This window comes from Salvia hispanica, chromosome 3 (genome assembly GCF_023119035.1).
Source record: "Salvia hispanica cultivar TCC Black 2014 chromosome 3, UniMelb_Shisp_WGS_1.0, whole genome shotgun sequence".
Lineage (NCBI taxonomy): Eukaryota > Viridiplantae > Streptophyta > Magnoliopsida > Lamiales > Lamiaceae > Salvia > Salvia hispanica.
In genome coordinates this window covers 20,080,219-20,103,923 of record NC_062967.1, presented here as the reverse complement: position 1 = coordinate 20,103,923, position 23,705 = coordinate 20,080,219, and the positions used below count along the sequence as shown (strand labels likewise).

General features: G+C 37.2%; 1 protein-coding gene across 1 annotated transcript; it reads left to right on the top strand.

The window, feature by feature from the left end:
• Positions 1 to 8,156: 8,156 nt before the first annotated feature.
• Positions 8,157 to 13,579, top strand: LOC125212850 (sodium/calcium exchanger NCL2-like). Its single transcript, XM_048113125.1, has 9 exons — positions 8,157 to 8,638; positions 10,923 to 11,117; positions 11,201 to 11,385; positions 11,467 to 11,612; positions 11,914 to 12,178; positions 12,244 to 12,389; positions 12,470 to 12,719; positions 12,827 to 13,114; positions 13,217 to 13,579. The coding sequence occupies exons 1-9, from the start codon at positions 8,257 to 8,259 to the stop codon at positions 13,463 to 13,465; spliced, it is 2,106 nt and encodes a 701-aa protein (XP_047969082.1). The 5' UTR covers positions 8,157 to 8,256; the 3' UTR covers positions 13,466 to 13,579.
• The last annotated feature ends 10,126 nt before the right edge of the window (positions 13,580 to 23,705 follow it).

The window sequence follows — 23,705 nt, the reverse complement described above, 5'->3', positions numbered from 1 at the left end:
CCCGTGGGTATCGAGCACAAGGCGTACTGGGTAGTAAAGGAGATGAATATGAAGCCTTCGGCCTGTGAAGAAGAAAGGAAGTTACAGTTACAAGAACTGGAGGAACTGAGGCTGGAGTCTTATGAGTCTGCCATGTGGTACAAGGAAAGGACGAAGTTATGGCATGACAAGAATCTCGGAGTCAAGGAACTCCATGTGGGACAGAAGGTGCTTCTTTTCCAATCCCGGCTCAAGCTGATGCCAGGGAAGTTGAAGTCTAAGTGGATCGGTCCATATACCATTGTCGGCCTCCACGCAAACGGAGCAGTAGAAATCCAGGGAAGTGCCTCTAACTCTGTCCCTTTTCTTGTTAATGGTCATAGAGTGAAAGTCTATAGGGATAATTCTGAGTTGTGTGTAGTGGAGGAAGTGCCACTACGCGCACTCCCTATTATCACCTAGTCAGACAAGGAGATATTCTCGATGAATTCCTGGGTCAGGTAAATTGGTTGACATTTTATATATATACACTGAACCAGGGAATCTCGGGAATACTCAAAAGGGGTGTGTAAATAGTTTAACTGCGTTTTAAACATAGGAAAATCCAAAAAAATGTATATAAAATTTAAATCTTCCAAAAATATTTTCGAAGCACCAGACTCCGTAGGAACCCGTTGTCTTACATTCTATCCTTGACCTAGGAGTCTGGCGTCTTCAATTTCTTTTAAGTATAACGTCATGGTCAGGGAAATCAGCTAGGGAAGGAGAGTCTAGTGAAGGAAGTTAAGGAGGGTTGGAGATAATTTGAATTTCAAAATTGGCCGATATTTATGGGAGGTGTACGGTTGCTTACATCACGTCTGCAACCGCACCACCTTTTCACCAAAAAAGGGCTAACCGGCAGTTTCTCTCTCCAATAATCCAAATCGACGAACTGCATTTTCTCTCCCTTCTCTCTACTTGTTTCTCTCTCAAGAAATACAAACCCTAACCGATTTCGACCAATTTTTCCTTTGATTTCAGAATTACAGTGATGGATCCAACTCAGGCCACCAGAAGTTCGCAGCCGGAGGTGTACGACGCAGTTCTCCTGGCAGAACTAACGCAAAAATTGGGAAGCATTGAGAAGGCGAAAGAGGTTTACGCTCTATTCTCCGCCAGCCTGATGACATCCACGACGGCCATACCACCACCGACGATCCCAGCGGATTCGACGGCACAAACCGCAGTTCCTCACGACGAAAAGCCTCAAGATTCAACCAAGGTACCGGACTCTGGTTTTCAACAAGCAGAATCCGCTTCACTGGAGGCGGACAAGGAAGAGGCAACGAATGAACTGACGACTGATGGTGGGCGGAATGATGGTGAAACGGAGGTGGAGGCCGAAAGACAAGGTAATGAAAACCCTAACTCTGAAGGTGAGAAAAAGGGGGAAACTCCTGTTCGAGAGGAGGTTGTTGAGGGGGAAACCCCTATTATGGAAGAGATTATGGAGTGGGAAACCCCTGGTTTGGTAGAAGATGCTGAGGGGGAAACCCCTGTTCTAGATTTGATGGCTAAGGGGGAAACCCCTATGGAGACTGCTGAAGAGGAGTTTATCCAAGGACGCCCGGAGGTGTGGCTGACTAAGGAACTGTTGGAGTCGATGAGGCATTTCGACGATCAGAAACGGGCCACGACATATAAAGAGAGATGCAGTGCAGGGAAGATGGCTAAGTCTGGCAAGCAGTACAGTCCCAAGGAGCTTCGGATGATTGCATGCGATGAGGATTTCCGCGCGTGTATATACGCAATCGGATTCGAATGGTTATTGAAGCACAGCCAGGAGAAGGTGCTGGTAGATTTAGCACGGGAGTTTTTCTCAACATTCCGATTAAAGAACACTTCTGACCTCGACGCGGACTCCATAACATTCAAGCTTTTCAATGAAGAATACGAGATGAGCATCAGGGAATGGTCCTTGAGGATGGGGTTGTTTACCCAGGCTGAGGATGATGAAGGCATATGGAACGAGAGGATGATCGGCGTACCGAAGAACACGCCAGGGTTCAAAGTGCATGCAGCGTGGGAGCTGGTCACCCACTCCAAGGCAGGGGCATTCAAGTCCAGCTACTCCAAGGCCTCTCACATTGAGGACTTCGATCCTTCGATTCGCCCAGACGTTTATCAGCTACAACTTGATGGGAACTGCAAATTCAGCTCTGACAACGACCGACCTCTACTTCACTTGGTGCATGACGAAAGGCGTAAAGGTGCATCTAGGCTACTGGCTGGCTCAAGCATGCCATCAAATGACAAGCAACCCTACTCGACATATGTATACCTGCCATCTCCTCGGCGCCTACCTCCAGCGGAATATTGAAATGAAGATAGCCAAAACTGCTCCTTTGGTCGTGATGTGCGAGCCCCCGGAGATTTTCAGCATTGAATACTTCTTCAACAAGGGGTTGCTCCAAGCTCACGGCAAAGAGACCTTCTTCTACACGGTAGGAGATAAGGTGAAAGCGGAGGCTGTGCCGAGTGAAGAGGTCGAGGAGTTGAGGAAGGATGTCCAGGAGGTGAGGAAAGAAATTCAAGTGATAAGGAAAGAGATGGTAAGAGAGCTCGGAGGGATAAGGAAAGAATTGAGCGGAACCATGAAGAGGTGAAGACCCTGCGGGGGAACATTGCGGACTTGGCAGTGAAGTCCGCCAAGCAGAACGAGCGGATGACGGAGGCTGTGGAGCTAGTAATGAAGATGTTGAAATGGTTGGAAAAGACACTCCCCTTGACCCAGTCGAAGGTGCTTCCTGGGTCCAGCAGCGAGGTCAAGCAACCAGGCCAGGGCAGTTCCTCCGTCCAGCGACCACCGCACTCGCTCAAGCAAATGGTCACCCCACCCGCGTCTAAGCCAGTGTCAATCCCAACGAAATCAAAGTTCTTGACGTTAAAGAAACCAGTGTCTGATCAACCAGAGAAGGAAGAAGAGGAGCCGGAGCTGCCGGCGAGAAAGAAAGTGAAGATGACCCGACCCGGGATCCCACCCCAATCTGGCTCTCGAGGGAGCCAGACCCAGGAGTGAATCATCCCCAAGACCAAGTAACTTTTAATTTCTACTTTCAGTTATTTTGTTTGTCTTTGTTATTGTCTATGTTTTTTATTGTTTTTTGCTATATGTGTTTGTTTCCTCCCACTTAGCCCGTTGCTCGGTCTAAGTGTGAGAAGTTTATATGTTTTGTTTTATTGTGCCTTCTCCCACTTAGCCCGATGCTCGGTCTAAGTGTGAGAAGTTTTATTTGGATAAATTGTTTGATGTGTGTTGCATTGGTTACCCTGTTTCCCCCCTTCACGACGATGGCTTGGGGACAAGCTTGAGTGAAGTGGGAGGGGGAGGGGAGTCAATGCGTGTAGTTGTCAGCATGTTAAGAGTCGTTAAGTCTAGATTTTGTTTGTGTCGCATGAGTTGGTTAATATAATATGGCATGATCTCCTTAGTGAGAGTAATTGAAGATATGATGTATTTCAACTTAGAAGCCTTTCCCTTTAATAAACCGAAGTCAATCTGGACGAAGTAAGAACGATAAAGGATGCCTTAGCTGACTTAGTTGTGAAGCCCCACTTAAGAGCGAGTTATAAGCCTTAAATAATTTCGAGCTAACACATGACATGGGGCCGCCACTGAATGCTTAGGGAGAAGAGTCATGACGGAGAAAAAAAGGGGAATTGGTTTATGAAGGTATAAGCTGGACGAAGTCCAGGTAAAGGAGTTATAAGCTAGACGAAGTCCAGAGGAGAGAAGAGGGGAATGGAGGAATAAGCTGGACAAAGTCCAGAGAGGGAAAAAAAAAAAAAAAAAAAAAAAAAAAAAAAGGAGGTATAAGCTGGACGAAGTCCAGGGGAAAAATGTCTAAGGGCAGGAAACAATAGTAACCTGACCCGGTAAAAAGGGGGAAACAAAATGAAAAAAAAAGAGGAGAAAACTCTCATAACCCGACGCTTCAGTGGTATGACAATAACTTATGAGAGAATTGGTCCTAACATCCCTGGTGAGGAATGAGTGATCGAGTGAATCCAACAATTGGGGAAGTAAAAGGCTATCTTGACGAACTGACAGATTGATTAGGTGGAAGAACGGAAAGGGCCAATTTGGAGAAGTGCAGCCTGTGTGATTGACCTTGATCTTGTGGGACGGTTGCCTAAAAGTTGAAGCTGGCTCATGCATATGTGTCTATGTGTTTTCCTTTATTTTAAATGTTGTTATTTGTGCGTCAGTTATGTCTAGGTCTAGGAGTTTGTGTTAAGTTAGAGTCTAGAGAGTCGGTCAGGGGATAACCGTGCTTTGAAATTCGCCTTATTCTTTTTCTTGTCTTTATACTTGAGGACAAGTATGGTTTAAGTGTGAGCAGTTTGATAAGGCTAATTTCATGCATCGGTTATATGGTGAAAATAACTTTTTTTTATTGGGTCTAACGCAATTTTGAAGCTAGGTGTGTGAAGGAAACCGCTAGGTCCAGGAAGAGCTGAAGGCAATGGACTAGCAAAGGAAAGCGAAGGAAAGTGAGCGGAATTGAAGAGAAAAAAATGGCTGGACGAAGGGAGTCAAAAGCTGAGGGTAACGAAGACTATTCACACCCTACTGGACCCACTTCCACGCCTATATATAGAGGAGCATGCATCACACGAGATATATATTTTTTTGCTCTCAGCTCACACACTCACACACACTTGGGAAAATGGGAATTCTGGGGTAGTTAGGGGATTCATCTTCGGAGAAAGTTAGTGGTAACACCGTCCTCACGAAGGGCGAAGATACAATCAGTTTACATTCAGTTTTTGCACTGTTATTCCGTCGAACTTCACGTTTTGGGAGTTGATTTGGTTGTTTGCTACTTACCGTTATCTATGCATTTCGTTTACATCATGATGGTGTCTATTTTGTGTTGATTTACGTTGATTCTGTGTTTTTGAGGCTCTATTTCAGAAGTTGAATGTTATTCTCTGTTTTGGATGTTCCTGTGCTTGATCTGGGAAATAGGTTGTGGATCTGTGCTGTAGTTGTTGATCTGTGGTGAATCGGCGAATCTGTAGTCATGGATATAATTTTGAACGGAGTTAGTTTCGGATGCTTGGATCCGGATTAGATTTAGCATCCGAAGTATGGATCTGAACGGGGGAAACCGAGTTGTGCATGGATTTTGAATTTTCTGCTTTCTTTCTATTTTGCTTCGTCTAGTAGCCATAGATCTGCCTTAGTTTAAATTGTTCTTCGATTTTGTTGCTTTAAATTCAGTATGCTTTGTTTCGATTTACGTTCTATCTCTGTTTTACTGAATGTTTTATGTCAATGGTTGGAGAAGATGATGTCGCTGTTAGTTAGTACTTTAGTTAGTTGTTTTCCAGCTTTTCATCCGTATTTTACTTTTTAGTAAATGGTCCCACCGTCAGTTGCTTTCCAAGGTCTAGGTAATTTAGGGAATAGTTTTCCTAGATCTAGTAATTGTCCCGCTTGTCACAGTTTATATGCATGATTTCTGTTCTGCCTAGATCTAGATGTTAGAGTAACATGCTTCAATTACCAAGTCTAGTTTAATTTCCTCAACCCAAAAATTGCGTGGCAGCAGCCAACCCAAAAATAGTTCCCAAGTCCTTGAACCTGTTTATTGCGCATTCATCTCTGTGGGATCGATCCCTACTTCCCTGTACTAATTTTAGTATACGTGGTTGAGGGTTTTGAAGAGGTATTCTGTGTGTCCAACGACCGAGATCTTTCGACGATCCGTGAGTTCCGACCCTGTGATCTAGTGGATTCGCTGGACCTAGGAAGCTTGATATTAATTACTGTGCACACAGTCTAAACCCAGTAGCTTCAGTCCCTCTCTCTACTAAGAAGAGGGACGATTTTTCTCCTTCATGGGAAAGGATTTCCGTCTTCTTTATTTAAGTCCTAGTATACTGGTGAGATCAGCCCACCCTGATATCAGTTTACAGTTCGGGAACCAGACAGAAGATCCGTGGTTTTGTACTAAAGATCTTCTCATGGAGAAGGCGCTAGCCATCTTCGATTCTTTGGAGAATCATCAAGGTATAATGGCTAAACCGTAGAAAAGCATGTTTTAGGTTTTGATTAATTTAAAGCATGATTTATTTGAGTTATGAGCATGATACAAGTGATAATTACGCGAATAGAATTTGTCTAAATAATCTGCTAAATAGATCAGAATTAGTATGTAATTGATTTATATGAGCGCTTCCGCTGCCAACCCCTTCAAGAATAAGCTAACAACATAGAATGAAGGGAAAACAAAGTGAACATAAGAACTAAAAGCAATAAAACCCAAAGGTTGAATCCTCGTAGCCTTAATCTTCTCTTGATTCTGTCTCCAACCTCTTGCACAATGAAGAACTCTCTCAATTTTATGCTCTAGAATTATGAGGCAAAAAAAAGATCATAATGAAGAGGTTTGAGGGGTATTTATAGGGGAAAAGTCGAGCCCTATGAGAATAAGGAAAAAGGTGGCTAAATTCGGTAAATTCTGGAGAGAAAGTAGGTCAAATCGTGCGCCGCATTTTCGCAGCGGGTCGTTGCCCCTTGGCCAGCGGTCGTTGTGCGTTGTCCGTAGCTTCTGCCCTTTTGCATACCGGTCGCTGCAAATATTGCAGTAGCTTCGGGAGCTTCTCAAGCAGTCGCTGCACTCTCCCAGCGGTCGCTAGGCGTGTTTTGATTTTCACCACAACTTTCTCCGGAGCGGACCGCTATAGGTGTAGCGATGGCTAGGCTCCAGCAGTCGCTACGCATGTTGCAGCGGACCGCTGGACAACATGATTGCTCCAGATTTCCAACTTCGACTTTTTCCTGTCTTTTAGGCTCAAATATGCACAAATCTCACAAAACATGTCAAAATACCAAAATAGAGAAAATATGCGAAATATGGACATGAATTATGATTTAGACATTAAAAATAGACCAAATAAAGGCTTTAAAACAGTGCAAAATCCGAGTATATCAATTATCCTCATAGACATGCTGACCAACGACTATGGATATGGCATGCTTACTTTGGTGTAGTCTGGTCAATCAACGATATTGACGTCTTGAACTTATCGTCTCTCTTCAATGAGCAATGTTGTGGTAGAGGCCCGACCATCAACTTCATTATCAACGGCAACCAATATCATATTGGTGACTACTTGGCTGATAGCATATTCCCGAAGTGGCTCGTATTTTTGAAGACGATCACTTTCCCAACATATCCGAAGAGAGCTTTCTTTGCTCAAAGCCAAGACTGCAAGTGACTCGGCGGAAGGATATGGAGCGGGCATTTGGTTTGCTCCTAGAGCATTGAGCAATAGTTAAAGGCCGAACGTGTTTGTTCGAGAGATGGTGTATCGGTGATATCAGCATCCTGCATCATCATGCATAACATGATAGTCGAGGACGAAGGTGAAGGAGTGACCAGTTGGGACGATGAAGACACTGTTGGACCAAGCTTCGTTATGGCCTGCGAGCCCCAAAATCAGGGTTTACCACACGACTACAATCACATTGTTCGTGCCTTTGTTAATACCCGCGAGGAACAAGTCCATAATCCCCTCAAACGAGATTTGATTCAAGAGGTTTGGGCACATAATCATTGACGTGTATTTTTTTTTTTCAATATTGTACTAATACATCGAAGATTTACGTATTTTTTTTGGTATTTCAATTTAGTTTATTTGATAACATAACAAAAATTATAAAAAATAAAATAAAATAGTGGTAATGTGAAAAGTGGAGATAGGTTGATCCTTAAGGTACTATTGCAGGAATTTAGACTAGATGATAAAATACTGATATAAGAAGGAAAATGAAGATGGGCTGATTTATAGGGAGGAATTATGTTCCACCATGAATGTTCTTAATCTGCAAATGCTAGGAGAATTTTCTTACCACTTGATTACCGGCCACATGTTTTGCTTCCTAATCTTTCGTTGCCGAGTAATTGCCCTTATTTGACTAGCAAACATTGCTTGCTAAAACCTGTTTTTGTTTATTGTAATAATTACTTCAAGGTTCAAGTATGAATTTTTTTAATTATGACGTGCGCATATATGTTAAAAAATATTAGGAATAATGAACATGACGAGTTGGAAGCGGTCAATTTTGATCAATATATAAAACTAATCAACATGTGTAGGTCATCGTTTGTGAAAGACGCAATGACAACTGGTGAGACGACGAAATTTCCATGGCTGCTAAAATTCAAATTAGTCTCTCTTTAAATCCATCCAACATCCATGGTTTACTAATCAACATCCACCATGACAAGTAGTAGCAACCATTTTCTTCCATATCTCCTACTTCTCCCACTATTCCTCTCGGCGGCGGCTGGGGTACGGTTCGGGCCGCTAACTGATGCGTTGAGGGAGGACAGCTCGTCTTCTCCGATCATACGGATGAAAACGACGGACCAATATGGGTCTGAAGAGATGATCTGCAGACAATTATACGGGTTCCTACCGTGCTCGGAGAGCGTGGGAGGGCATCTGTTCTTGATTTTGGTGTATGAATATCTTCTGTTTCATGGAGAATCATACGTTGCTTCGGGTGGAGAGAGGATTTTCAAGATTTTGGGGCCTGGTGCGTTTGGCGCTAGTGCTTTTCAGCTCATTGGGTCCCTCCCTGAAGCCCTCATTCTTCTCGGTGAGCTTTCCAACTAATCCAACATTGTGTTATCACCATTAAATCACGTCAACCCAATTAAAGTAGTTAAGTATTGAATGCTTTACAAGAATTCTACGTATTATTATTATTATTATTATTATTATTATTATTATTATTATTATTATTATTATTATTATTATTATTATTATTATTATTATTATTATTATTATTATTATTATTATTATTATTATGTTTTATTATTATAAGTGGAAGCATTTCTTTTTTTTTTCACGAAAATTGAGAAAATTTGTGTTAAGTGAATTAAGTAAAAATATAATGAAGTAGGAAATGAAAAATGTAGAGAGATGAAGAGATAATGCAGTAAGTGAAAGAAAAGTAAGTGAAAAGAAATGTATTGACTTTTACTAAAAATGGAAATGACTCTACTATTATGGAACGCACCAAAATGTCAAAATGACTCAATTACTATGGAATGGATGGAATATTTGAATTTCTAAACTTTTGTTGAGTTATGGTTTTACATATTAGTTTTAATATCCGACTATAAATTACGTGTCCTAGTTTTCAATTTTAGTAGGTCCATATTAATTGTTCTACTTCATTTTTACCATTTTTGTAATGGATCTTATATTTTACTAACTCATTATTAATTACATTTTATTACAAAAATAATACATAAAATAGGATTCACCTTTTACTAACTTTTTCAATTCATTTTTCATTATATTTTTAAAAATTTGTATAGGGTCAAAATAGGACAATATTGAGGGAGGAGGGAATACTAAATTATTGATTCATTCTGATTTTACAATCAGTTAAAAAATTTAACTCTAATATGGCTAAAAGATGATGTCTTTAATTGTGTAAAATATAATGTCGTTTTGAATGACATTCTATAGTGCCACGTCAAATTATAAAATATCAATATTAATACCTAAAATCTTGGTTACAAAATTAGAACGAGCTGAAATTTTAATCATTTATTGACAAACTCTCAGTTGTTATACACAATGTATAAATTTAAGAAGTAAGCGGTTTACCTTATTAATTTCCGTTATAGTCAGCTCTAGCTAGTGAATTATTTCTTCTAGTTTGAGAAAGTAATTAAGTTGACCAAGTCTAATAAGAGAAAGCATGCAGTGTATCACGTCACTGTATTTGTTGGGCCCGGACTAGTTGATAGCAATAGTCCGTCTTGCCCAAACTAGTTGATAACTGATACTCCGTCCATTCGTGGATATTAGGAGTCTCATTTGTTTGTCATAAGAGTTTTAAGAAATATTACGGAAAAATGATGGAAAAAAGTTAGGTCTCAATTATATATACTATTAATTTAAAATGCAATATGAGTTTAATGAGTTAGTGAATGTAGGAGTTTATTATCATTTATAGTAAAAATAATTTGGAACTCTTATTTGCACTTGGATTAAAATGAATAAATGAGACTTCTATTCAGATAATGAGAAGGGAGTATACGTTATTTCAAGATCGTAACCAGATTTTCGTGCATAATACGTTTCAGTAACGAGACTTCTGAAATATTAATACTACGTTTCGTGCATACTACCTTATGAAATTGGGATTTTTCTTTATTTCAACCAGACGTCTCATTCGAACGAATATTTGTATATGCTCATTACCGAAGCCGTGTTATATAAGAATCTTTATTCCAAAAAAGTCAAATACTACAAATTATGAAAAAATAATACTACAAGTTATTACTTCACTTGTATGGTTCACCACAATGAATGGACATAATATTTTATTTTAGAGGCGCTATTATTTTCATGCACTAGGTGAAATTTTATTATATTTATGCACATAGTATCACGTTATATAAATGGTACGAAAACATTAAAATACAGCATGTTTAGGATCTTATTTTGTGACCTCGAAAATCAGAATTTTTATGGCTGGCAGTATAAATTTTAATTTGCAGTAGTTTATTTATTTGTTATGCTGGCTCATTAAATCAGTGAACATAATTGAAAAGCAAAAATGTGAAAGCTAATAACCCTTTTATTTATGAATGGATAATTGATCTAGGCTTTATCAATTCTTACCCAATTCTCATTCTCTATTACTTCTAAATAGATTATGACTAAGAAACTTGTTTGTTTGCGTGCAAGTTGGTCTAACAAGAGATTGGATAATTCTTAGGCTAAAAGTCTCTGATTCAAGTTCACTGTGGTGATATTTTTTATTATTCACTTGTCTATAAATAAAAAAATGAAACTTATCATTCAGTAATAACAAATATTATGGTAATATAAATAAGCATGGAAAACATGTTGAATTGTAGCTTCGGGTTTATGGAGCAATGACGAAACGGCAAAAGAATGCATGGTGACTGGAATCGGGCTTCTAGCCGGTTCGACAATCTTGCTCCTGACACTCCTTTGGGGCACTTGCATTCTCCTCGGCGCCCATAATTTCCATTCTCACGCCCACACCAACCAAAACCGTCTTGAAAGATTCTTGTTTTCACTCTGGCCAGGTCTGCAAATATTTATGTACTACTATATAATATAAATGTATCTTTTTCTAGTATTTGAATTAAGACTCCATTTGCATTTGCAGGCTATGGTGTGTTAACAGATTCAGACACGAGTTATACTGCCAGGATAATGCTGCTTTCTGTGGTACCACTCACATTGGTCCAACTACCTGGAATTTTCAGATTTTCTCCTACACTAAAACGCCAGTTTTTCCTAGCACTTCTTCTCGTCTCTATCATTTTTCTCATATCTTACTTCTTTTATCAGGTATACCTACTCCAACTTTGTCAAATCCTTCTTTTCATGGTCACACTATTTGTATGTATAAGTTTGATCTTTGTTGTGCAGTTTTTTCAACCTTGGATTCAGAGGCGGCGCTTGCTCTACATAAAGCACGAGCATTTAGTCGTTGACATACTAAAACACGTGCAAAATCAGACGCAGGGAAGTCTCCTAACCGACAACGGTTCACCAAATGTATCCACCATCAGAAGGTACTAAACTTAAATTTCGGTATGACAATGAAAAGATTAATTATTTCTTACTATTTGATACTCCCTCCATCCCATAATAAATACTATCATATTTTTCTTTTTAGTTTGTCTTACAAAATATGTCTTAATTTCATTTTTGGAAAAGGTTGTCTCTCACACTATTATTATAAATATACTATTTTCTCTTTCCACTTAACAAACAAAACAACATCTTCTAAAATCTCGTGTCACTACCCAAGTGTGTTATCTATTATAGTCTATTTGATTAAGAAATGAAAGAGGATGGTTTTTGTGTGTGTAGGCTATTTGATGAGAGAGATGAAGACAGAGACAGGGTGATCTCATTCCATGAGCTGAAGGAGTTTCTGAAAGAAATCAAGTTCAGAAAAATAAAGTCGGACGACGAGTCAAAGACGGCTGAGATTATGGCGGAGTTCGACATGGACAAGGATGAGAAGATAACGATGGATGAGTTCGTGAACGGTATGATCAAATGGCTGGAGGATACAAAGGATGCAATGAGCAAGAGATATCACTCTGTTAAATCACTAAAGGACATGTACCAGGTAAGTTAATCACTTGATTTTCTTCCGACGTTCGTTAATGAAGAAGCTTCTCTGATCCACCACAGGTTCTTAGACCATGGATTCAGAAGAAAAGGGAAGAGAGAGAAATGATGCGGCATCTGATCCCAGATATCTTGGAGCATCTCCAAAATTCCGTTTATGGAAGCCTTTTGTCAGAGGATGGTGCTCCTGATCTCCCTGCTATAAAAAGGTGCAAGCAATATCTCAAATCACCAAACTCATTTTCTAGAAAAGGAAATGAACAAGTATTCGATTACTTTGGTGGTGCAGATTGTTCAACGACATCGATCTAGATAAGGACAATTGCATATCATACTTGGAGTTGGAGGAGCTGATATCCAGCATGAAATCCGGTATAATCCCCTACGACCCCAGCACCGCTGCCGCAAAGATAATGGAAGAGCTCGATGTTAACGCCGATCAGCTCATCAGCGAGGAGGAGTTCGTCGCAGGATTGTCCAAATGGCTCAACACAATCTATAAGCACAAATCAGCCCAAACCCAAAACCAAGACTATCAAGTAATACAAATTAATTCTACTTCAATCATTATTCATCAATCTCTTGAAATAAATAACTCAACATGGAAAACATATCCACCTCTAATTATGAGTTTCTTGCAAAGCAGAAAACATGGGAGCAGACAGACAAGCTGATCGAGGACAAGTTCATCGACAAGTCGCCCCTAGCATGGGGGAAAGCTATAGCTCTACTACTTCTTGGGATCGTTATGCTAGGCCTTCTGGCCGAGCCGCTCATAGGCAGTGTCCGCGACTTCTCCTCCTCTGCAAACCTATCCTCCTTCTTCGTTGCATTCGTCTTCGTGCCTTTGGCAACAAATGCAAGACTAGCAGTGTCTGCTATCGCAGAAGCCCGTGAGAAGAAACTCAAGACTAATTCTCTTACACTATCCGAGGTTAGATTTATCCTCCTATAATTATATAGCATGAATTTGAATATTTGTTACTAATAGTGATAATTTAAAGATTAAAAACCCATTTTTTGTGACTTAATGTAGATATATGGTACAGCTTTCATGAACAACGTTCTGGGACTGACTGTTCTTCTGTCTCTGATCTATTTTCGTGGAATAACGTGGGATTTTTCGACTGAGATTGTGATGGTTTTAGCTGTATCTGCCATAATGGGATGCCTTGCAAGCTTCAGCACTGTTTTCCCAGTTTGGACAGCCTTCTTTGCTTATATGCTCTATCCACTCTCATTGATTCTTGTCTATGTTCTTGGAAAATTTGATTGGTTGTACTGATCTTGAAAGCTCAGGTCTTACATAAGAAATTTTTAATAACCTATTGATCTTAAAATATCAGGTCGTACATAAGGAGTTTGTAGTATGATAAATTTTTAATATTTTATTTGAAAATGAGTGCAGATATATTATGCTTCCATGAACAAAGAAATAGATTCAATGTTTCTAATACTCCCTTCGTTCCATAGTAATGGAAGCTTTTTTTTTGGGCACGGAGATTAAGAAAAATTATTTTAGGTGAGTTAAGTAAAGGAAGAATAAAGTGGAAAAATGAAAAAAGATAGAGAGATAAAGAGAGAAAAAAATAAAAGAGGTTAAAGTAGGTGTGGAAAAATGTGTTGACTTTTACTAAAAAGGAAAATGACTCTATTACTATAGAACATACCAAAATAGCAAAATGACTTTATAACTATGGAACGGAGGGAATACAAGTTTGTAACAAGGGATGGGGATAGAGATGGAGATGGATATTTAGGGAAGCACTTAAAAAATAACTAATATTGAGTTCACAACATCCCACTATGGAATTGATTCGCCTGATTGTGCCTAGTGACACATTAACTTGTTTTTTGTATGGCAAGTAATATCATTACTATTTTATTGATTTTTCCATATCTTTCAGTTCTGAAGCATATTTTATGAAATCTTTCAACTGAAATCTCGACATCCAAAGTAATCGCCGGTAACAAATATTTATACGGAACAATATTTATTACATTTTATAAAGTTCATATCTACCATTTGCATTTCCACAATTTCATTCATAGAAGCATCTTCGTGGAATTAGATAATTCATTCGAAGGTAAATTTTAACTTTGCACAAATTAAGCAAATGCTTGCATAAAATAAGCAAATTTTAGCACAATCTAAGCAAACTATCAAACAAACTCTCACGTCAAATGAAGTTGCAGTTTCACGACAAAAGAAGCAAACTTTAGATTACTATGCATCTTCCCGTGTTTAATATTACATTATTTCTAAGTGTCAATGAAGTACATGTTGCATGAAGTAACTGTCAAAGTCTGGTTTTGCATTGTCTACAATTAACAATTGCATTTTAAGGAAAAGAACTTGCAGTTTTCTAGTATTCTATTTTGTATTATACTGCTCTTCCAGTTGTATCGTTAACTATTCTATTAGCATCGGGTTCAGACAACTAGAAAGTAGTGATAAATTGAAATTAAACTTTGTGTTTATATTATACATTTGTGGAATATGAGCTAAATGTACAAAACATTGAAGTGCATAAAGTTATATTGAGTCTGTGTTTTATATTGCCTCTAAGTACATATATTATTGCATTGAATTCAAAAGAGTTGTAAGAGTTTTGATAACATATATATGTGCATATTATCAGATTAGCAAAGAACAGTGCTTGGCTGAATTTTGCTCTAAGTATTGACAACCCACTTTTTGGCATGAGCAAATGTATGACACTCGATCTTACGCTTCCACTGCTTGCTACCTGCACGTGGGATAAAAATACTTGAGTTATTGTACAACAATACCAGAGGGAGTTTACGAATGACTCATTGAAAGACAATAAGCAAGCTTTCAACGACAAGATTTCGAACAAAGTACAGAACCTTTCGAATAAAATAATTTCAATTGCAGAGGTTTACACGAAAAATTAATCAAACTTTCAAACAAACAAAGTAAAGGATTACATAATAATTCGGGTGTCGAGGATTACACAAAATAAGCAATCTGTTGTTACAAAATAAACAAATTCTCGAACAAATTAAGCAAAGTTTCGCACAAATTAAGAAGTTGATTGCACAAAATAAGCAAATTTGAACTAAGCAAACTTTTACTCATAATTGTCAAGATTTCCAACAAATTATGAATTTTCATGAACAGGGTAAGCAAACTTTTGAATTAATTAATCAAATATTCAACCCTATTTAGCTAAGATTTTCCCAAAATAAGCAAATGCTCGCACATAATAAGCAAATTTTAGCACAAAGTAAGCAATCTTTCGAACCAAATAAGCAAACTTCTGCTCAAAATTATCAAAATTTCCAACAACTCCGTCCCATAAAAATATGTGCACTTTTTATTTTCGTTCGTCCCACAAAAATATGTGCATTCCATTTTTGGAAAGTTATATCAATTTAATAATGTAGGTCACACTATCCACTAACACTACTTTAACTATCATCTCCTCATTTGTCTTACTTTACTATACCATTCTCCTCCTCTCTTTAACTGTACCAATTTTTCTTAATCCACGTGCCGTCCCAAATGCACATATTATTTTTGGACGGATGGAGTATAATTAATTAAATGCTCAAACAAATTAAGCAACAATCTAAAAAAATTAAGCAAACATTCATCAATCGAGAACATTGCAAAACCACTCCTTAGCATCTCCAACCATTCCACTAAACTCAAACCTATTTTAGTGTAAATGTTACACTAAATATTGATTTTGCTCCAATCATTTACACTAAACTCAAACCCAAAAGAATATTCCTCACCCACTAACTTTTTATACGTTTCAATCATGCCTATATATTTTATCTAAAGTACATACTAACCCCATGACACTTTGTCAATATCTTAAATTAAATTAAATAATACTCCTACAAGATAAGATTTATTAATTAATATAAGATTTATTAATTAATATAACTAAATATGAAATCCATAGTATCGTTTTAATTACTAATATTTTTTTTGTTATATTTAAAAGCATATTTGGTTTGAATAATATTAATTAATTAATTAATAATTGATTCCATAGATTTATATATAACATCCGTCATTTAATCTATCTAACAAGTATCTAATAACATTTGATTTTCTATTGAAATAAATAATGGCTCATGTTAGTAAAATTATTAAAAATAAATCAATATTGTCGAATAATATAATACTAATATGGGTCAGCCCACTATTTAATAACTAATCAAATATTAGTAAGATAAGATTAGGTTATTATTTCACATCTTCTTCTTCTTCACACCACTGCATTGTCTCTGTAAGTTTTTCAGTTTCTGACTTTCTGTATTTTAATTTCTCTTCCTTCTCTTCTTCTATTTTTATAAATATGAATTGATTTAGATTTAAATACAATAACTCAAACTATGAAAAGTGTTTTTAGTATACTTTTAGTGCAAATCTAAAGATAGGTATTTTTTCTTCAAAAACCTATAATGGGATTGGTTTTACAGTCCTGTTGGAGGTAATATTCTACTGCATTTTAGGTTTTACAGTACTGTTGGAAATGGTCTTACAGAACAAATTTCATCAAATACGAAAACTGAATTAGTCCAGTTTTTGGAATACACATATAGTATATCAAAACACAATTCGATTGAGGGAAAAAATCTTTATACACCACCCCAGAAAGAAAACATGGATATATGCTTTGTGCTCCAAATTGACAAAAACCTTAAATTCGCACGACAGATTTAAACTGAAATAGACCGTTACTTTCAGATTATATTTTCAACAAGCAAAAATTCACATAATACAAATCCAAAAAAAGCACAAAATTACTATTTTTTAAGTTTCTCCAACGTCAGTCACTGGGTGTTCGACATTGCCCAATTTTAGCTACGAAGCGAATTTCTCCGCCAAATAACGTTGCTAGTGAAGGAACTGGCAGCGGAAGTGTGCGGTGTTACATTACAAATAAATCAAATAATCAAGATCTATTTAGCTGATTATTTAGATCAATTCTATTCGCGCAATTATCACATATATCATGCTCATAACTCAAATAAAATCATGCTTTAGAATAATTGAAACCTAAAACATGTTTTTCTACGGTTTAGCTATTTTACCGTGATGATTCTCCAAAGAATAAAAGATAGCTAACTCCTTCTCCACGTGAAGATCTTCAGTACTAAACCGCGGATCTTCTCTCTGGTTCCCGGACTGTAAACTGATATCAGGGTGGGCTTATCTCACCAGTATACTAGTACTTAAATAAAGAAGACGGAAAACCTAACTCACGGAGGAGAAAATGATGAAATTTTCGTCCTCTTCTATGTAGAGAGGGGGACGAAATTTTTGTAGTAAAATTAATTGTATTTTCTGTCTCCTTTATTCTCTTATTTATAATAAGTCACATATTAGATCCAGACCGGAATCTATGGAAGGTTTTGGATATGGGCTCCTCCAATTAGTTTTTAACTAATTAAATTGAATCCCAATTTAATATAAGCTTTTAATTGAAATATTACGAGCAACCACTACAGAAGTAATATTGCACTCCCCATCCAAATCCGAAATTATAAGTAATCCGGGTTTCCATTGCTTGTCATTTATTTCCTGCGCTTAAAATAGAAACATCCATTAATAAATTAGTGTCTGCTATGGACTTAATTAATTAATATATTATTAACTCCAAGAGTGGACTCATCAAGAAATGTTTATTTATTATTCATAGAGTAATCAAACTCCAACTAGCTAGGTTCCGAATAATAAAGCCTTATTTCGAGCTCCTCTTGAGGATGTTATCAAGCGAGACTCACCTCACTCATGATAATAGGAATCCTAGCACCGCTAGATTTAGATCACCACTACCCAATATACCAGGTTTATTAGATTGCGAAAAACCCGCACCATTTGGTAAGTCAAAGTAGTGCATAATCAATACCGTATGCTCAATGCTAACGTACATTGATTAAATAACAATAATTATCAAGACCTCGTCTTTCAGTAGATAGCATAAAGACTTGTCTCGCTGTTAGATCCAATTCAGTGCTATACCACACCAATATCATCTTATTTCAGTAAGACTTAGAAATATGCGGACTAACATTGCAACTATTCACGATAGGTAGTCTAAGTCTATCTAGGTTGTGAAATTCTTATTTTTCTTTGTTCAGAACTGACCGTGTTACCTTAAAGTGGACGACGCTCACAACCGGTCTACTAAAACAAAGACTTAGATTTTGTTAAGTTACTTATACATTTAAACATGTAATAAACATTCATTAAATGTAAAACATAACAACATTATGAAAAAAATAATCTGTTTTATTCCTTGGAAAAAAAATAAGAGTTTTTACAGTATTCAATCACTCGAAAGGTGATTTCTAGTATACAAACTCTAACAGCTAGGTGGAGGAGAATCACGATCAATTTGCAGAAAACGCGATTTTGGTTTGCCAGAAATGTAGACAACGACTGGATTTTGCTAGGGTTTAAAATTTAAAGGGTTTCTAGAGGGAGTAGAATGAATTGGAGAGAGAGTTGGAACTTGGAAGGGTGGATATGAGTTTGAATGTGGCCGCTGAAATCACATTCGTTCCATATTAGATGTGTTGGTATGAAATGCAACCTCAGTTGATAAAATCACAATCCCACATCTTTATATCTAATGGCTTCTATAGATAGGATGTTATATCTTTAATTATATATGGAGTGTAGTGCTCCCCTGGATATTTATGTTGCATCTTTTAATTGGATTTGTATATATAGTGAAGGAAGATGCATTGGATATTTATGTTGCATCTTTTAATTGAATTTGTATATATAGTGAAGGAAGATGCATGCTTTTTTTTTTCAGAAAGAAGAACTAATACATTTATTAGTGAAAAAACTTTTCCTAATATTATTTGTGACCCTGATTCTTTAAAAATTTCCCTATATATTTATTAGCTTTAATATAATATTGCTAGCAAGAATTTTATATTTTTTTACATACAGGAATATTTATCCATTCTAATTAATGTTCCTACATATTATGATAGTAGCAGATCCAAGGAGCAAGAGGGGGCGGTCGCTGATACGCTCGGATTTTGTGTTGTTTTAAGGCCATTGTTTGGTTCGTTTTTCATGTCAAAGTTGCATTACATGTCCATTATTTGCATATTTTATCAATTTTGGTATTTTGACATGTTTTGTGAGAAATGTGCAAAATAGAACTAAAAATGGGCATAAAAACGACAAAATTTGGAAGCTGGAACTGAAGCGCAACCGGGCGGCCCACCAAACCCAACGCGGCGGTCGCCGCAAACTGTCCAGAGCGTTGTGGAGCTGTCCGGCGGCCCATTGGGCCCTTGCCGGCAGCCAACCACAAAAATGCTGCAAACGATAGCTGTGTTCAAACTCAATTTTCCGGCAATCCTGAAGTTCGATCTGGGCGTTCTACATGTCATTTTCTTCATCTTCAAAAGAGCTTCGCGGTGGTACCAAGATCATCTCAATCGAAGTTCTGTGGAGAAAGTTATGATTGTTCTACCAAAGTCGCACAAAGCTGTCAAGTACAGAGTGGTGGCGGAAATTTAAAGAAGGAAAGAAGACATTACCTTGTGAAGCCAAATCTTTTCATTCTACTATGGGGCACGAAAATTCCATCTTTACAATTGCTTGGAGGAAACTTTTTGCCAAATTTAAATTCTTTTCAAGCCTATAAATATCCCATAACCTAATTCATAATACTCACCCTTCCATAGCCCCCAAAAGGGGAGTCTCCAATACTCCTCCTCCAACCCTAATTCTTCATCCTCTTTTTGCAACATATTTTCTAGAGATTAAAAGTTAGAGTGCTTCATTGTGCAAGGAGTTGAAGAAGGAGTCAAGAACATCAAAACGACAAGGATTCAACCTACGTGTTTTATTTACTTTAGTTTTATGTTACAATTGTTTTCCCTTTAATCTATGTCTTTAAATTATTACATTATGTGTAACTAAATTCATAGGATTCTAGGGATGTGTTAGTAACGACTTTGGTTATACAATTCCTTTTTTAATATCCGTTTTGTTTTTATTTTGTTTCTTCCCTAAATTAATCTGAAAGCTTCATGATTGAGTGACACATTCGTGCGTAATCTAATATAACTTGCTTCATAGTTGTGAGAGGATTCTAGCGAGCTACGTCCACTTAGTAGACACTACAATTAGCTTCCTTTAAAACAGCATTGTTAATTGAGAGTGATGACTTTTCAAGGGTCTTAGAGACTTTTGGGAGTAACAGATTTAGGATTGACAACCCTAATGTTAGTAACCAACGTTTGCATCGCATGAGCATAAGCTAGGTGATTCGTTTTATCAAAGTATTAACTGTGCTAGGGTATTATAGTTGGAATTTGTATAACCATAACTGTGAACGCACATCCCTGGAATTCCCTTATCTTTATACTTTTATCTCCGTGATTTATATGCATTTAGTTGTTTACTTGCATTTAATTGTTTTTACTTTCAAAAATCCAAAATTCTTTTGTTTCTCTAGATAGTATTTGACGCTAAGTACATAATAGTCAGTTGCAATTATATTCCCCGTGTTCGATATCCCGGTATTGACTTTTGGCTATACTAGATTTACTTGTATAATTGCATGTATTTTTAATGCTAATAAAAAGTGCATCAAGTTTTTGGCGCCGTTGCCGAGGAATATTCTTGCTTTAAGCTGATATTGTGGAAAGGTTGATTATACTAATTTAGAGTGTAATATTAATTAATTTTATTTTTGTTTTTTTCTTTTATTTTCTGAGGTACTTGAGGAAGGCAAGGAGCGCAACAATGTCTTTCTCCCGTTTTAGTAGATGTGGGAAAGGACATGAGAATATGAGAGTCTTGAAGACTTGATGAGTGGGCTCTTAGAAAGAAGCAAGAAACGTGCAGATGAGGTGTTGTAAGCAAACACAAATTAGACACTGCTATGGAAGCTTTGACAACTTCAATGGAAACATGGGAAAAGTGGGAGAAGAAACATGATATGATACTCGAATTAAGTTCTCATATATTCGACAAATTGGTGAAATCTTTCAAACCTTCTCTCTCTTTAATTTTAATTCCGTGTATTGCTGATGAAACTAATTTTGATGAAGATCCGGAATTAAGTCATGCATGGGAGGCAAGTAGAAGCAAAGCAAAAGAACTCAAATTGAGGAATCATCTGAGGTACAATCTGTGTGGTTCAAGAGGATTCGCTAGATCACAGGGTCTAGGAGATCATAAATCGGACAGATTCACTCTCAGACAACTCTCAAAAACCTCAACCCGCTACACTAATAGTCAGTATAGGTAAGCTAAGAATCGATCCCACAGAGAAGGACGGGACGTGACTCGGAATCTAGAGGACTTGGAAAGGGGTCGGTTGTTGCCACGCAACTAAGGGTTGAGAATTTAAACTACTAAACTTGGGAAAAGCAAAATTACCTATTCTAACAGCTAGACCTAGGAAACAGGAAAGAGTACATACACATTCATCATGTAAACAGCAAGTGGAACTCAGTAACTAAACTTACTAGACCTGGCAAATGGATTTCCTAAAACAACTAGGTAGAAAAGAAAACATGCAGTGAGGACCATTTTCCCAAAACAGAAAAGTACAACGGAAAAGCTGTAGAGAACAAGCGATGACAATTCTGGATCTAACTAACAACGATCTTCATCCTTTTCAACGAAACAAACATAAACACGAATTAAACAGAGTAATAGAACAGATCGGAACAGAGCATACCAGATCGGACGTCAGAAACTACGATTAACCGGAAAATAAACAGATCTAAAACCTCTAGGCCAAGTAAAACAAAAGCAATAGTAAAATATCCATAACCGTGCAAACTCACACCACCCTGTATCGGATCCACACAACAAACACTCAATTCACTCCTGATCCAAGCAATCCAAAATCAACAACAATCAATCCCATCTCCATTTACTCTGATTCAAACAATTCAACCACAATTCAACTCCGATTCAACAACTCAACTCCGATTCAACAGTCAAATGTGAAAAGCACCCAAAATCAGTAAATAGCATCAAACATCAGAAGACAGAGTAAAACAGAAAAGTAGAAATGCCATAGCTACTGAATAATCGGTTCAAACACAAAATAATTGTTGAGCTTCCGGCAACGAAGTTCACGACGAAAGCAAAACAATGAAAAGTAGAACAATTGTATCTTCGCCCTTAAAAGGACGGTGTTACACCACAGAATTACGACTAACTACCACCGAAACGCTGAATTAACCCATGCTAGCTAAGTGTGCAGAGAATGTGTGTGTGAGTGAGCGAGCTAAGAATGAGAGAGCGGTGATGATTTTCTGATCAATGCCGCCTCTATTTATAGGCGAGGCCCGAACTTCTAGGGTATTTGCTCCTCTGAATTCTCAAAATTGCCCTCCTAGAAAGTCCCTTTAATTTGTTCATTTCTGCTTGCTTCCCTGGATCAAGTTGAATTATGCTCTTTCACTCCACTTTTCGCTTGATTCCTCCACCTGGTAATTGTCTCCTTCCGTTTCCTAGACCTGGCGGATTCTCCACACACCTGAACTTAAAACCTGTATTAGACCATGAAAATCATAGAATTTACCCCCATAACCGATGCATGAAATTGGCCTTATCAAAACCCGCCATGGTCGCCCCCCTCCGTTGGTCGTCGGCGCTACCCCGGAGAAGAAGAAGCTGAGACTGATTTTTTTTTTTCAAAGCTACACATAACCGAAAAAAAACACGAAAAAACCAAAAATATAAGTAATATAATTAAATATTATAAAAATATTTAAATATCATAAATAAGTCTGATATTGAAGTGGGACAATTAATCATCCCATATATAGATATACACCAAAATCCTTATTAAGAAGGACCCATATATTATACTCCCTCCGTCCCAATCTAAGTTTAGCATTTCTGATTCGGCACAATAGTGTTGTTTTGTGGAACAAAAAATAAAGTAAAAGGAATAAAGTAAGATAATAGAGAAAAAATAAAGAGTGGCATTTCTACTTTTAGAAATGTTTCGTTTAGAGTGGGACATCTCAAAAAGAAATATATATCACTTAAAATGGACAGAAGAGTATTAAATATTACACCCACTTAAATTTAGAATGCCAACATTTATAACAAGTCGTCTCTTCTTCTGTTTCTTTAAAAACCGATGTGGGAATAGCAAGTGTCTCTCTTTAGCCTATTTATCTCCGTTGTGCGTCTACTTAACTTTTATTTTATTGTGATTGTATACATATTAAACTTTCATTTTTATAGCACTTCTTATTCTAACTTTTGAAGTCCTTGAAATTATTATACTACTATAAATACTATAGATAATCATAAGGAACTTAGTGTAATTTCAACCACATATGACTTCATTTGCTAATTGCTAGTATATGTTAACATGCCTACATCAACTATAGTCAACTAGAGAAGATGAGAGTTAGAGTAGGATAAGCAAAAGTGAAAATAGATTTATCCCAAGATGAGAGTTAGAATAGGATAAGCAAAAGTGAAAATAGATTTATCCCACATTGGACGTAAAACTAATAATGGAAGAAGA